Source organism: Salvelinus fontinalis, chromosome 6 (assembly GCF_029448725.1).
Source record: "Salvelinus fontinalis isolate EN_2023a chromosome 6, ASM2944872v1, whole genome shotgun sequence".
Taxonomy (NCBI): domain Eukaryota; kingdom Metazoa; phylum Chordata; class Actinopteri; order Salmoniformes; family Salmonidae; genus Salvelinus; species Salvelinus fontinalis.
Window position 1 is genome coordinate 9465847 of NC_074670.1, and position 16126 is coordinate 9481972.

The window sequence follows — 16126 nt, forward strand, 5'->3', positions numbered from 1 at the left end:
ATAATGAGAAAATAATTGTACTTTCCCTTTTTGCAATGCTTAGCTATAATGTTTTATTGACATGATAACAAGTATTGTCAATAGGTCTATTTTGGTCATATAGTTTAACAATAGACCAAAAAGATGAAACATCAAAAACATGATTCCTTTCAGATAAACATTGGTAAATACATTCAGTTAGTGAGAGACAGTAGTCCTAACTGAAAAGATAGAAGGGGTAATGTCATCAATGGAGCGGGCTGCCACCAACCTGGACTCCCGCGTCGCCCCACCTCAGAGATGCACCTGAGGCCGAAGCCCGAATTCCAAACACCGCACTGAACTGGACCTCTCGCTGGACCTCGCGCTGATTCTGGACGGAGAGACGAGGGAAGTCCCGCGTCGCACTATAAGTGATGGTACACTAAAAAATAAATTGTTTCGTTCAAATTATTTGTGATTCAACTCATTTAAATAATACATGTATTTTAGTTAATAAACGAGATAAGGCTAATTCCGTATGTAGCCTATTGTTGGCCCTATAACCACGTCCAACACCAACCCCACGTCATGTTGGCTATGAATTTGCCTCATCATGGCTTAGTGCTTCCCCAAAAGAGAAGACACTCTTGGGGAAGAAATAATCAAACACACGACAAAGTGGAAGAGATTCGTGCTTTCTTCCAGTTGAACAGAACCGTCCCTGGGACTTGAGTTGTGTCCGGGAGGGCCACTTCAGCCTCTACATCACAGAAGAGCACAATGACAGGTGGAACCACTCCACCCATCCGATCAATCACCTTATTTACTCTTGACTGTCATGGCGAGAGGAGAGGAGACGGGTGGACTGGTGAGATGAGACAGGGGTAGACTACTGGCTCAGGCAACGAGTATTCCCTGGAATTGAATGCCGCGCATCATCACTGAAGTGGGCCTCCTAGCGCCTCATACACTATCGACAGGGCGCTTGCCTTCCTCGAAACTGTATTGACCGCACTAACTAGCTGCACTTTGATCATACCAAATTAGCTTCAGATGCAAGACATTAAGGATAATAACGTTTTCAGAAATCAAACCACACGGCGCTCATTTCAAAGTCGGCCTATGCGTTTTACCTCGACTATTTGATGGTGCTATTAGCATTAGAACGTTGATTGTGGCTGAGAAGCAACATTCAACTAGGAGGCATTCAAAACACTGGTACCGAGCCTGAACTAAATGACAAGGTGAATAGCGGTGCCATGCATGGGCAAATGTTTGACCTTCAAAATTTGCTATAATTCTACAAATGCATTTCCTGAATTTAAATATATTATCCTTCCCCTTTGTGTATCCAAAGGTTCATATATGTAAAATGGCACCTATATGTAAGGTGTTACGGGGCGTATGGAAACATTATCAAGAGATTATCCAGGAATATTAGAGGAGAATTCAGCCTTTAGAAGTGGAGAAATGTCAGATTATGCATTTTCCTCAGTGGATTGATTAACTTGACGACATTGACCTCATCAGGACACGTTAAAGCCAGGCGAGACGGCAGCTCGATATGACAGACTTCTTGGACAACTGCATGTGCAGGCATTTTGTAGGCGACATACTTTAAATTGATAATTGAAGAATATAATATATTTAAAATGTAATAGTTTATTTTGGAGTTCATTGTCGACATATTATATTGTTGTGTGCCTTTACATTTTAGTTTTGTACCAGACAATTATGGGATTAGAATTGATTATTTTGTAAGATACCGTTTTAACGTTGTAACAATTACATCTGTCATTATTGCAATATATTAAAATGGAATAATACTAATACTAATAATACTAATAATAATACTAGCCTACTACTAATACCACTAATAATAATAATAATAATAGCCTACGTGTTTGCCAAAACGGCACACAAATAGGCCTACCAAAATGTGAGCAATTGTAATTTATTATTAATTTATTTAATCGATTCGAATTAAGTTAGAAACAACCTAAACTAAAATCACCGATAGCTTATAACAAATGTAGCCTAATTGGACTGGCGAAGAACTTCTAGCCCAAATTCAAAACGAGGGGGAGGGAGGGAGGGCAGGGTGAGGGATGTGGGGAGAGATTTCCCCAAATGCCATTTAATGTCGAAAGTATTTATACCAAATATTGATAAGAGAAAGATAGAATCAGCCGGGAAGAGGCGGCACAAACCGCGGAAATAATTAAATGAATGGTCAGTTTTGGAGATGAGAGAAAATGAGGTTTGAGACTTCCACCTAAGCACTGCAAAAACTAAACCAAGACAAAACAAAAATGTACAGAAAGAATGTAACTTTCTAAGTGAACAATATACATTGAATATAAAAAAAAGTGGAATACAGTGAGTGAAAGTGCAGGGGAATTTTTTGTTCTTTTTTAGTTTCACAATTTCGGGCATTTAGTCCTTCAAAAATATATCATTAACAAAGCTTTCTGACCTCCTTTTTTCATGGATAAAAATCTGCACTGTTATAACTCTTTCTGTACACTATTTTTCGTAATTGACGCTGAATTAAATGAAATAGATTATTATTATTATTCAGCTCTTATCATTATTATTATGATTATTCAATATGCAGAGCATTGTCATTCTCGTCACCATTGTTACGTCTATATCATAGTAATAGCAATGCAAACCAATAGACGATTAGAAGAGTAGGCCTATAGTCCATTAAAATGAAGACAACTTTCATTTAAGCCTTGAACTCAGCAACTCACAGTAGATGAGCAGTGAGCAGTGGCAAAGTTGTGCAAAGTTAGATGATATACTGAATAATTGAACAGAGAAAAAAATAAACATTCGGTCGGGTTAGGTGGACCTATTGATCTATCTCTTAATCTGGAATAGTTACATGCATCTATTGATTTATAAACACTGTTTATCTAGAAATGTACTGGCACAAATAATTGATAAGGTAACACACGGCGCCCATAAATATGCATCAACGTTTCACCGGGGTAAACAACTTTTTTTTGGAGGGGGGGACCAAGTCAAGTCAAGCAGAGGCTAGATTATTCCAAAAGATTTGAGGGTTTTCTCTGCGTCTATATCGCAGCCAGGTCACCCGTGATCAGCATCTCCAACTCCCATCTAGGCTAACATGAAAGCGCGCACACACACACACACAACCAGAACTCTCACATACACTCACAACTGAATTAGAAAAGCAAATAAAGTCACAATACCACTTATTGAAACTGTTTGTGTTTCCGCACAAGACCACTTTGAACTACCTGTGATACTCATAAAATAATATTATAGTTGATTATATTCTAATAAACATGTTTTTTTTTGTGTTTTTTTTTAAATCATGTGAACATCCAAATTTGCCTAGCCTATTTCCAACTGTATGGTGTCCCTATCACAACAAATAACCGCATTGTAAACATGTGAGGTATTATCTAAAGCCTTAAACACAAACTTTAGGTCTGATTTTGGATACCCAACCGTTTAGTTACAATCATCCGCAAACTTCTACTCGCGCAATGATGAATGGGTCTGCCAAAAGCACTGTTTCCCTTGCATGTTACATGTATTTGCATCCTGGCTCACCAGAGCGTGAAAAAGATGACACAAAGATGAATGCATCCACGGCCAAACATTACATACACTTTGTGAAGGTAAATTAGGCTGGGTCACTCATACAGACAGATAGAGAGATGCACACACACAGCCCAGGCGGCGCATAGCCGACATTGGACGCCTCTTGCTAGCCGTGTGAGTGCCTGTTTAATTGACTGATTGATACTGTGGTGTGGAGGTGAGGGTTAGACGTAAAGCGTTAACAAATAGAGACACTTAACGGCTAATCCGGGCCAGCACAGACAGCTCTGCGCGGGAGACAACTTCCCCCTCCGCAAGACGGGAGAGCAGCAGTGGTCTAACATGCATGCTGGGCTGGGCAAGACGGGAGACTCAAATATGACCCCCCAAAATCTAGCCTATTTATGATTGTTCACTATTTCAGGTAGGCTTCTATATGCAGACTGGAAGACAACAACAAATTTTCTAAACTAAAATAAACAGTGATATAGGATAGTTAATCGAATCGAATCTAAAGTAGCATTTAAAAGCTCAGCCTAATAACAATAATAATACTAAAAATAAAATCTCAATAATATTGGTTTCAGTCCCTTGACAACATAACAAAAAGTAAACTCATAAAAGAAAACACGTATCCAAAATCTAACAAACAATCTTATACTTTTTCTAAAACTAAAGCATTTGACGGCCAAAGATATGGCGTTATAAAGACGATGACATACCTCTTTGCCCAGTGGTTCAGTATTCTTTCAACAGCCAAAGCGTGAGCAGTCTACCTAGGTCTGAGATCACTCTCCAGGCGTTTGTTCCAGTAGCGCACCGAGCCGGGGACCGTGGAAGCAGCACTACACTAACAACCTCGACGGAGGGAACTGACAGAGGGAGGGAGGGAGCGGAGGAGGTGTGCATCTCTCTGTGTGTAAGTAGTTAATTAGTAAATCCCCATTCGCTGTGCCTCGGGTCGGTTTGTTTTCCCCGGTCGACAAGCCGAGAGGAAAGAGAATTTGAAGTAGGATTCGACCCGTTTCCGCTCCTGTGTTTCGTATATGAGGTTTGTGTGTGTGTGTCTTTGTGTGTGTGCACGAGTTTGACTGTGTGTATGTGTGTGTTTTTCCTTTCACGCTCTTCTTTTCAGTCGCGCCGCCACAAGAGGAGCCCCTATGTCTCGCCTCCTCACTGGTTAGTCACATATACTTTCTCACCCTTCCTCTGTTTTACCAAAATCTTTGTCAATTTTTTCTACTCAACCGTGCAATTATGCGTCAATTAACAAAGTATTGGGCCATTTTACACCGCTAACATATTTCAGGATAGGCATAACCCATTGTCGTCAATTCAACATCTATTCCACGTTGGTTCAACGCAATTTCTTTGAAATTACGTGGAAACAACGTTGATTCAACCAGTGTGTGCCCAGTGGGAAGACGTAGAATAAACCCCCCAAATGTACTATTGTGCACTCAAAGTGACACCGTCAATCATCGTTCTCGGTCGTTATTCTATCCCTTCACATATTCGCTCCCCTCACTATTCTTTCAGACTGAATCCTCACTATTCTTTCAGACTGAATCCCCACTATTCTTTCAGACTGAATCCCCACTATTCTTTCAGACTGAATCCCCACTATTCTTTCAGACTGAATCCTCACTATTCTTTCAGACTGAATCCCCACTATTCTTTCAGACTGAATCCTCACTACTCCTGTATAGATTTCATGCCAGTCGATGCCTAGGTTAAAAACGCGTAAGCCACCGCCACAGCCACTGCCATATTTCCAGAGGCAATTCAACATAATAGGTCAAAGAAAAGGTGACGATATTAAGAAGATACAGTATCATTCACTTTCACAGTCAAGGGCCATTTATTTCCTCTTACCGCACATCCAACATTCAATTAAGGGCGTAGTTAAATGTCTCTACGGGACATACTTCCCTAAATATCACTGTATACACCACAATTACTAACAAGAGTAAAAAGACATGTAGGGCTGCAAAAGCAAGGCTGTAGCGCTATGCTATAACACACACACACTTCAATGCACGTCCTCAGTCCCATGCCAGCAATCGACCCTGCCCTAACCAACTTTAATTACTTAATTGATCCCCAATCAGCTACTTAATAATCAATTAGGTAAACCTATGGAACTCACTCGAGTGCAGAGAGGTGCAGTATCTGACAAGGGAGTCACAGAGACAGAGGAGAAGATGGAGAGGGATGTGGTGATGGGGTGCATGCATGGGTAGCAAGAGATAGAGTGTGTGTATCACAGGAGGTTGGTGACACCTTAATTGGGGAGGACGGGCTCGTGGTAATGGCTGGTGCAGAATAAGTATCAAATACATCAAACACATGGTTTCCATGGTTTCCATGTGTTTGATGCGTTTGATGCCATTCCATTCGCTCCATGGCAGTCATTATTACGAGCCGTCCTCCCCCCAGCAGCCTTCACTGGCGTATAGACAGGGATGAAGTAGAGAGATGGGAGTATGGGAGTACGGCAGGTGAGATAGAAAACACCATACAGTTAGTGAGGATAGAGAGAGATACAGGTAATTGTCAAAATAAAGGAAACACTTGAGTAAATGAGAGATACAAAGTATATTGAAAGCAGGTGCTTCCACACAGGTGTGGTTCCTGAGTTAATTAAGCAATTAACGTCCCACCATGGTTGGGGTCATGTATAAAAATGTTGGCCAGGTCATTATTTTGGCTACCATGGCTATGCCCCCATGATGTCACATCCCTCCAATAGAGTTCCAGACACCTGTAGAATCTATGCCAAGGTGCATTGAAGCTGTTTTGGCTTGTGGTGGCCCAACACCCTATTAAGAATCTTTATGTTGGTGTTTCCTTATTTTGGCAGTTACCTGTAAGTCCACAGAGGATATTCAGATAAAGAACTTTTGGGTCAAACAAGAACAAGACATCAAGACAAACACGCACACACGCTCACACACGTGCACACATACGTGCACACACGCACATACACACGCGCACACACGCACACATACCTCTTTACCGCCCTCTAGTGTGTCCTGTGCTGATCTGACTGTCTGGGCTTGTTACTTAACTTCTAAAGATGCTTGTACATGTTCTGCATGGCGTCCCCATCCTTTCTCCTCCCTACGACCCCTTCTATGTCCATCTATCCTTTTCTGTTCATTTTTCCCCTCCATGTTCCCTTGAGTTTCCTGTCAAGTTTCCCCTACAACACCAAACCTATCATGATACTGTGCTGAAGCATGCAATTATAAGTCCTTCACATTAACCCATGTCTGTTTACATTCTTCCGGCGCCGACAGAGATGGCCGCCTCGCTTCGCGTTCCTAGGAAACTATGCAGTATTTTGTTTTTTTACGTGTGTATGTGACAAATAAAATTTGATTTGATGTGTCTGTATCATAGTGTTTACACACGTGTCTGGGAGGGGGGCTAAGTGTGTGTGTATCATAGTGTTTACACACCTGTCTGGGAGGGGGGATAAGTGTGTGTGTATCATAGTGTTTACACACCTGTCTGGGAGGGGGGCTAAGTGTGTGTGTATCATAGTGTTTACACACCTGTCTGGGAGGGGGGATAAGTGTGTGTGTATCATAGTGTTTACACACCTGTCTGGGAGGGGGGATAAGTGTGTGTGTGTATCATAGTGTTTACACACGTGTCTGGGAGGGGGACTAAGTGTGTGTGTATCATAGTGTTTACACACGTGTCTGGGAGGGGGGCTAAGTGTGTGTGTATCATAGTGTTTACACACCTGTCTGGGAGGGGGGATAAGTGTGTGTGTATTATAGTGTTTACACACCTGTCTGGGAGGGGGGCTAAGTGTGTGTGTATCATAGTGTTTACACACCTGTCTGGGAGGGGGGATAAGTGTGTGTGTATCATAGTGTTTACACACCTGTCTGGGAGGGGGGCTAGGTGTGTGTGTATCATAGTGTTTACACACCTGTCTGGGAGGGGGGCTAAGTGTGTGTGTATCATAGTGTTTACACACCTGTCTGGGAGGGGGGATAAGTGTATGTGTATCATAGTGTTTACACACCTGTCTGGGAGGGGGGCTAAGTGTGTGTGTATTATAGTGTTTACACACCTGTCTGGGAGGGGGGATAAGTGTGTGTGTATCATAGTGTTTACACACCTGTCTGGGAGGGGGGATAAGTGTGTGTGTATCATAGTGTTTACACACCTGTCTGGGAGGGGGGGATAAGTGTGTGTGTATCATAGTGTTTACACACTTGTCTGGGAGGGGGACTAAGTGTGTGTGTATCATAGTGTTTACACACGTGTCTGGGAGGGGGGCTAAGTGTGTGTGTATCATAGTGTTTATACACGTGTCTGGGAGGGGGGATAAGTGTGTGTGTATCATAGTGTTTACACATGTGTCTGGGAGGGGGGCTAAGTGTGTGTGTATCATAGTGTTTACACACCTGTCTGGGAGGGGGGCTAAGTGTGTGTGTATCATAGTGTTTACACGCGTGTCTGGGAGGGGGGATAAGTGTGTGTGTATCAGAGTGTTTACACATGTGTCTGGGAGGGGGGCTAAGTGTGTGTGTATCATAGTGTTTACACACCTGTCTGGGAGGGGGACTAAGTGTGTGTGTATCATAGTGTTTACACACCTGTCTGGGAGGGGGGCTAAGTGTGTGTGTATCATAGTGTTTATACACATGTCTGGGAGGGGGGATAAGTGTGTGTGTATCATAGTGTTTACACACGTGTCTGGGAGGGGGGTTAAGTGTGTGTGTATCATAGTGTTTACACACCTGTGTGGGAGGGGGGATAAGTGTGTGTGTGTGTGTGTGTGTATCCTAGAGAAGGGGATATCAGACACACGGTCATATACTCAGCAGATGAAAGCTCCGCCAATACTCTCATAGTCCCTAAGGATCATAGGAATATTGATGTGGACACATGTGTGTTTGTGTCTGTCTACGCGTGTGCGTGCGTGTGCGCGTGTCTCACAGCCGAAAGGGTGGAAGCAGTGGACAATACAGTACCTCCTAACCACTGACCCAAGACCAATCCCAGGCGCCTTATAACACCAACAAGGTTGAAGCAGTGGTGTGGCCACAGATCCTAGATCTGTGCTTGGATGTGGTTCCGGCGCCTGGTAGGCATTCTTCCAGAGAGTAGTGGTGGAGGGGGAGGATGGATAACTGACCTACAGCATTCCCATTGATTGAGGTAATTAATATAAGTAGAGCAGGGAAATTTTAGCTCACTTTTCACTGTATAGATTTGCTGTCTCCTTATATTTTGTATGTTTTATGTCTTTTCAATGCAAATCCAATGTATTTTGTCCCCCGTCAGATCATGACAGCTAATTTGGTATAAGAGAGATTTTGATAGGGGAGGTTTTAATTGTGGTACAACAAAGACGTGGCTTGATTGATTGACATATAACCTCACAGCAGTGTGGGTGTCAGACTACTTTGGAGTGAGTGGTTTAGAATCTAGTTATTTAGTTGTTTAAGTCTATACTACTGTACATTTACTATACAGTTCTATTTCTACATTTCTAGACTTTACTACATCAACAGTGGTATTGGCAGACATTTTTACCTTGTTTCCAAAGGAGACGAGTGCATGAGAGAGAGAGAGAGAGAGAGAGAGAGAGAGAGCAAATAGATAGGCCTAATAGGTACAGACAGAGATTGGGAAAGGGAAAGAAAAAGAGAGGATGTAGGGAGAGAAGAGGGGGGGGGCAGACAGACACGGAAATCCTCAGACATTGACAAAGCGTGTGTGTGTGTGTGTGTGTGTGTGTGTGTGTGTGTGTGTGTGTGTGTGTGTGTGTGTGTGTGTGTGTGTGTGTGTGTGTGTGTGTGTGTGTGTGTGTGTGTGTGTGTGTGTGTGTGTGTGTGTGTGTGTGTGAGAGAGAGGGGAAGAGTCAGGTGGGAAAAAGAAAGAAAGAGGGGGATAGATAGAGGGAGGTGACACAAGCAGGACAGACAGGAAGACAGAAAGAAGAAGGTGGGAAATGGAGAGAAAAGGGGGGGAAGAGAGCAAGAAAGAGCTCCACTGCCTAGTCTTAATCTGAGCTGTTCTAATCAATAGCCCATTTCCCATTGTTGCCAGAGCCCTTCGATCGCTACACCAGGGAATTAACACACCCACTTTAATCTAGAGGGGGGAGACAGGTCTGGGGGAGCGGGGCAGGGGGGTTAAGGGGGTGAGAAGGGAGCAGCTGTGGAGGCATTCTCAAATGAAATCAAATCTAATTGTTATCAGTGTCGGGTCTGACGTTATTACTACCACTGCTACAATTATCCCCGGCATATAGCTCTTCTTTTCCCCATTAGTCTGTGTATTAGGGTGCAAACTAGACGAAAATAATCTGAATTAGAGTTTATTTGTTTCATTTTCCAGGTTTTAGATGGGGGGGGGGGGGGGGGGGGGGGGAAGCCTGCTCTTCCTTAGACTGACAAATACTAAACTGTGTTATGTTAAGTATCCAAGATAAACTTTGATTTGAATTTTGTAAAATTATTAGTCGCATACACAGATTTGAATATGGTATTGCAGGTGCAGCGAAATGCAGTGTTTCTAGATCCAACAGTGTAATAGTACCTAGCAATAAAAAAACTATACACACATAATCCAGAAAATTAACAAAATAACTTTTAAAATGATCCATGACTAGAATACAATATTCTATATACTATACCCACATTCTGGCTTTTCTGTGGGGTCCAGCATCAAAGAAGTCCCCCTACATCAGACTTGCCTTTACTATCCCTCTGCCACACCACATGTTTCATTAGGGGTGGCAGGTAGCCTAGTGATTAGAGCGTTGGGCCAGTATCCGAAAGGTTGCTAAATCGAATCCCCGAACTGACAAGGTAAAAATCTGTCGCTCTGCCCCTGAACAAGGCAGTTAACCCACTGTTCCTAGGCCGTCATTGTAAATAAGAATTAGCTCTTTACTGACTTGCCTGGTTAAATAAAAAAATTAGCTAGGGCGGTAGCTATGTTCAATTGAAGAACCTATATCAAATTGGACTCAATATAAAATAGTAGAGCAAACCTCAAATGACAGGCTTTTCACAATATAGTAATTTTGGTCAGAGCCACATACTGCATACTGTACACGGGACTGATACTATATGGGGAATAGGGTGTTATTTTGGACACAATTTTAGTGTCTACAGCCCCGGGTGTGGCCTATAGGTCTTTGCACATCCAGCCTAAGGAAACATCCTTGGGGGTAAAAGGAAACACTTCATGATAACTCTCCTCTTCCCTCCCAGTCTCCCCCAAGGCTAGAGCCCAACTTTTCCTCGAATCCATTCTACTTCCTCCAGTCCCCTTTTGAAGTCATTTCATAACAGAGTAATTTACTCGTTAGCGTTGGTCTTTAATTGTGGGTAATTAAGTGTGGTGGTGTGGTGGAGGGAGCGCTGCTCGGCCGACTAGGGGAAAATTAGCCTCAGTTCAGCTGTGAAATATGGGGTTAAGTGAGAGAAGGAGAGGGGGTAAGCGACTCCCAAACATGGGGCAGGCCAACTTGGGGGTAGGTAGGGTAGGTGGGACGAGAGGGTGGATAGAAAGAGAGGGGTGAATCAGAGAGACAATGTGGAAGAGATGGAAAAGTTTGAGGAAGAAATAAGGATTTACTGAAGAGCAAGGGAAGGATAACAGTAAGGACAGAGGAAAAGGGAAGGATAACAGTAAGGACAGAGGAAGAGGGAAGGATAACAGTAAGGACAGAGGAAAAGGGAAGGATAACAGTAAGGACAGAGGAAAAGGGAAGGATAACAGTAAGGACAGAGGAAAAGGGAAGGATAACAGTAAGGACAGAGGAAAAGGGAAGGATAACAGTAAGGACAGAGGAAAAGGGAAGGATAACAGTAAGGACAGAGGAAAAGGGAAGGATAACAGTAAGGACAGAGGAAAAGGGAAGGATAACAGTAAGGACAGAGGAAAAGGGAAGGATAACAGTAAGGACAGAGGAAAAGAGAAGGATAACAGTAAGGACAGAGGAAAAGGGAAGGATAACAGTAAGGACAGAGAAAAAGGGAAGGATAACAGTAAGGACAGAGGAAAAGGGAAGGATAACAGTAAGGACAGAGGAAGAATAACAGTAAGGACAGAGGAAAAGGGAAGAATAACAGTAAGGACAGAGGAAAAGGGAAGGATAACAGTAAGAACAGATTCACAGGCACTGATAAGAGGGAATATAAAGCAAGACTGTATAAAGCAGGAACAATGTTTTTATATCTATTTTACTATCATTTGGTTGAATGAATAAACAGATAACACATCTAGTATCATGATCTCTTTATGGAGTGCAGTCATCTAATAAGATTACCTATAGACAAACATCCATGCAACAGTCCTGTGCCATGTCTCAGCCAAACTCTGAAGTGGATCTAGCTGACATGGAGTGGATTACTGACTTTACGAACTGGGAGTGACCCTTGATTAAATGTAGTACCCAGCTGAATAAAGCCCCCGTGCCCTTCACATCCGTTAATGCATTTCCGTAAGCCCGCCTAACGGCTATAAAAGTCGGAAGAGCCATAAAGCAGATGAGGAATGATTGGAGCCATTGACTGTACTGTCATCGTCTCAGTGCTGGGGGACTGACTCTGGACCTGCCTTTATGACTGTTTTATCTCTCATGGAACCCTTCAACCTGACAATAATCAACCTGTTAAAGTCAACATAAATATCACCTCAGTCGACCAATGTACAAGACAAATAACTGAACGGTTGTGATTCTGAGAGGTGTGGATGTTGATGTAGCCGACCTAATCAATGGATGAGTCTCAAAGCCACTGATCAACCAGCCAGGTTATTCAAGATTGACATCGAAATTGTACGTCTTTCCGTGTCCTGAGAACGTTGGGAAATTCCTTCAAAGCCGGCCACTAGGGGCAACAGTGAGCGCTATTACCATCAAGTAGGCTTGGGTTTTGATGGGGTGTTGTGGACATGGTGCGGGCATGTGCGTAATCACATGACTCTGGATCAGAAGGTTGTGTGTTCAGTCCCAGTCGTGGACACTGTTTTTTATTTTTGGTTTTAACCCTATCCCAAACCTTAACCCTTACCTTAACCATTCAGAATGAGTGACTAAACGTAGTGTTTAACCCTATCCCAAACCTTAACTCTTACCTTAACCATTCAGAATGAGTGACTAAACGTAGTGTTTTAACCCTATCCCAAACCTTAACCCTTACCTTAACCATTCAGAATGAGTGACTAAACGTAGTGTTTTAACCCTATCCCAAACCTTAACCCTTACCTTAACCATTCAGAATGAGTGACTAAATATAGTGTTTTAACCCTATCCCAAACCTTAACCCTTACCTTAACCATTCAGAATGAGTGACTAAACTTCATGTTTTAACCCTATCCCATACCATAAACCTTACCTTAACCATTCAGAATGAGTGACTAAACTTGACCTTGAACTTTGGCATTTGACCTTCGGGAAAATGGAACAACACAGAGCAGCAGGAGCATCAAAATGTGACGTTTGGAGAACGTGGATGAACATCTAATTCTGCAGTGAGACTGAGAGCTTGTTGCTTTTCCAGACAGACGTACCGAATAACAAAAATATACCTGTGATTGATACCACTGATATCAGTGGAAAAAAATCCTATGCTTGCTTGGCCTTTACCTCTGGCCCAGCCTGTGTCTCATGCCTAATGCTTTACCCTGACTGATCACACTGTGGCCCATCTAGATACAGCACTGACACTGCTACAGAGATACACCTCACAGGGGCCTGACTGATCACACTGTGGCCCATCTAGATATAGCACTGACACTGCTACAGAGATACACCTCACAGGGGCCTGACTGATCACACTGTGGCCCATCTAGATACAGCACTGACACTGCTACAGAGATACACCTCACAGGGGCCTGACTGATCACACTGTGGCCCATCTAGATACAGCACTGACACTGCTACAGAGATACACCTCACAGGGGCCTGACTGATCACACTGTGGCCCATCTAGATACAGCACTGACACTGCTACAGAGATACACCTCACTGGGGCCTGACACTCTACAGGTAACTTCCCCCCTCAAATATACACCATTTAAACCTACTGACATTATAACTGCTGCAAGCATTAACGAAGGCCAGCCACACACTGTATGAGTTTGAGGCTTTCCTTGCACATTCATGCACACAGACACAGACACAGAGACACACAGACACACAGACACACAGACACACAGACACACAGACACACACACACACACACACACACACACACACACACACACACACACACACACACATATTCTGTACCTACAACTTCTCAAGCGAATCCCCCATTTGTTTACCCATGTACTAAAGCTCCCTTGCCTCCTCACTTCCTCTCCTTCCACACTCTCTCGCCACTTAGATACACGGCTAACATCTCACCCTTCCGCTCTTTAAAGCGAAGATATACACTGAGTGTACTAAACATTGAGGACACCTTCCTTATATTGAGTTGCACCCCCCCCCCCCTCCCTTTTTATCCTCAGAACAGCCTCAATTCGTCTGGGCATGGACTCTACAAGGTGTCGAAAGCGTTCCACAGGGATGCTGGCCCATATTGACTCCAATGCTTCCCAAAGTTGGCTGGATGTCATTTGGGTGATGGACCATTCTTGATACACATGGGAAACTGTTGAGCGTTAAAAAAACAGCAGCATTGCATTTCTTGACACAAACCGTGCGCCTGGAACCTACTACCATACCCTGTTCAAAGGCACTTACATCTTTTGTCTTGCCCATTCACCCTCTGAATGACACACATACACAATCCATGTCTCAATTGTCTCAAAAATCCTTCTTTAACCTGTCTCCTCCCCTTCATCTGCAGAGATTGAAGTGGATTTAACAAGTAACATCAATAAGGGATCATAGCTTTCACCTGGATTCCACTGGTTAGTCTGTCATTGAAAGAGCAGGTGTCCTTAATGTTGTGTACACTCAGTGTAGGCCTACATTACAAATGCAACGCAACACGTTCTCATCAAAGAAGCATCTCAATTTCTCGTCAGATAAGCATCGCAATACTGCTTAATAGCAAAGGAACCCGCGTAGATCTATTTGGAGACGCATTGAGCGCAGTACAATACACTCCCGTGCGCATTCTGTTTATCAATCCATTTCTGAAGGAGCCACGTGTTTTCCCCCTCAATCTCTTGAGCTCTCTGTTTCCAGAGCACTCCGACGTCTTCTTTTAGTATTCCTCTCACTTAGTCTAACGTGTCTATCCAGAGGCAATGGGAAGAGAGCATGCTTACCTTCTCCGATGCGCTCTCATCGACTTGGCAGTAGGTCCCACTTGAGTTTCCGGGGCCCGGTCGACGTAACTGACATAGACAGAGCTTTCTGACGACTGGGAATCAACTCATGAACACGTTTCACTGCCCATCCTCCACCCGTGCATAATAGTAGGCTAAAGCAACTCAAAGAAATATAAATAGGCTAATAAATAGGGTAGGCTACAGCCTATTGAAAAGTTATTGATAAACAGAAAATAATCTGAATATTGAGTATTAGGTTAAAGAAAAGCGGACCTAGTATGAGTAGCCTAAAGTGTAGACAACCAGGCTGATAAAGAAAACAAGCAAAACTCTGTTGAAATGTCCTGCGTAAAAATAAATAGGCTAGTTTGCTAAAAGAAAAGAGGACAAATGCAACAACAAAAAAGTTGTCCGCTCTAAACGTTTCCTATGTCACTTCCAACTGCGTCCGCGGTGCGTAAGAGATGGGACAGGAAGAAGAAGCTGCGAACCAGATGGAGACATGACGAGAAACACGAGAAACAATGCTATATGAGGGGGCGAGGCAGGTTGACAGCGCTTGCTAGGGGGAGAGCAAGCGAGCATGACAGAGAGGTCCAGGACGCGGGGAAAGAGCAGAGCAGAGAGGGGGTGGAGAGAAAGAGATTGAGAAGCTCATGGGTCTAGCCCTCTACACCCAAGCTAGCTGCACTTGAGTTTCTATCTACTCTGTAAAATGTGTTCTCCGCGTGTTCATGTGTGTCCACGAGACAGAAAATTGACCAGCCGACTGAAAGCAAAGTGGGAGACCGCCAATGAAAATGAAAATATATGTAGACGGTGGCCAGATAGAGGATCGATCAGGTTATAATTTTGCCCAAAGTCGGGGAAAATAAAGTTCATGGAGGAATGAAATTTGAAAACAGATGGCGAATCTCGTCGCCTTAAATAAGATTCGATCTCTTGGAATGGAGTGTAGATAATATTTGGTTGGACGTTTGATGAAAATGACAGATTTTTCATTTTGGACAGGTGGGGGTAGAGAGGGGTGATGGAGGACCAGGGGGAGGGGGTCCAGGGGCGGGTGACAGTGGGAGTGAGACTACGTGCAGGTGATAGAGGGGGGATCCGATGTGTCTAGGGACAGAAACTAAACTTGGGAGAAGAAAACGGTGTATTTCTTCCCTTAGAGCTTATCCCATCCTCATCCCTCTATTTCTACCCCCATAGCGCGGTAACAGACCCTCGCTTCTAACCCCGCACACCCTCGGTGTTCCACAAAGAGGGGGGGGGGGGGGGGGGGGGGGGGAAACAAGAATACCAAATAAATGAGAAA

At 43.5% G+C, this 16126-nt stretch overlaps 1 protein-coding gene across 4 annotated transcripts in view; it reads right to left on the reverse strand.

Moving 5' to 3' along the window:
- Positions 1-15738, reverse strand: part of LOC129856971 (ETS domain-containing transcription factor ERF-like) — a 56216-nt gene extending 40478 nt beyond the window's left edge. For 2 of the 4 annotated variants that reach the window (XM_055924789.1, XM_055924787.1), the window contains exons 1-2: positions 4266-5721; positions 251-403 (exon numbers count right to left, since the gene is read on the reverse strand). Coding sequence is in view for 2 of the 4 variants with exons in the window: in XM_055924788.1 (XP_055780763.1) it covers positions 14809-14828 (20 nt within the window). In the remaining 2 variants the exon portion in view is untranslated. Of the gene's footprint in view, positions 1-250; positions 404-4265; positions 5722-14808 lie in introns of those variants that run through there. The other 2 variants (XM_055924788.1, XM_055924786.1) reach the window with 1 other exon arrangement.
- Positions 15739-16126: the final 388 nt, after the last annotated feature.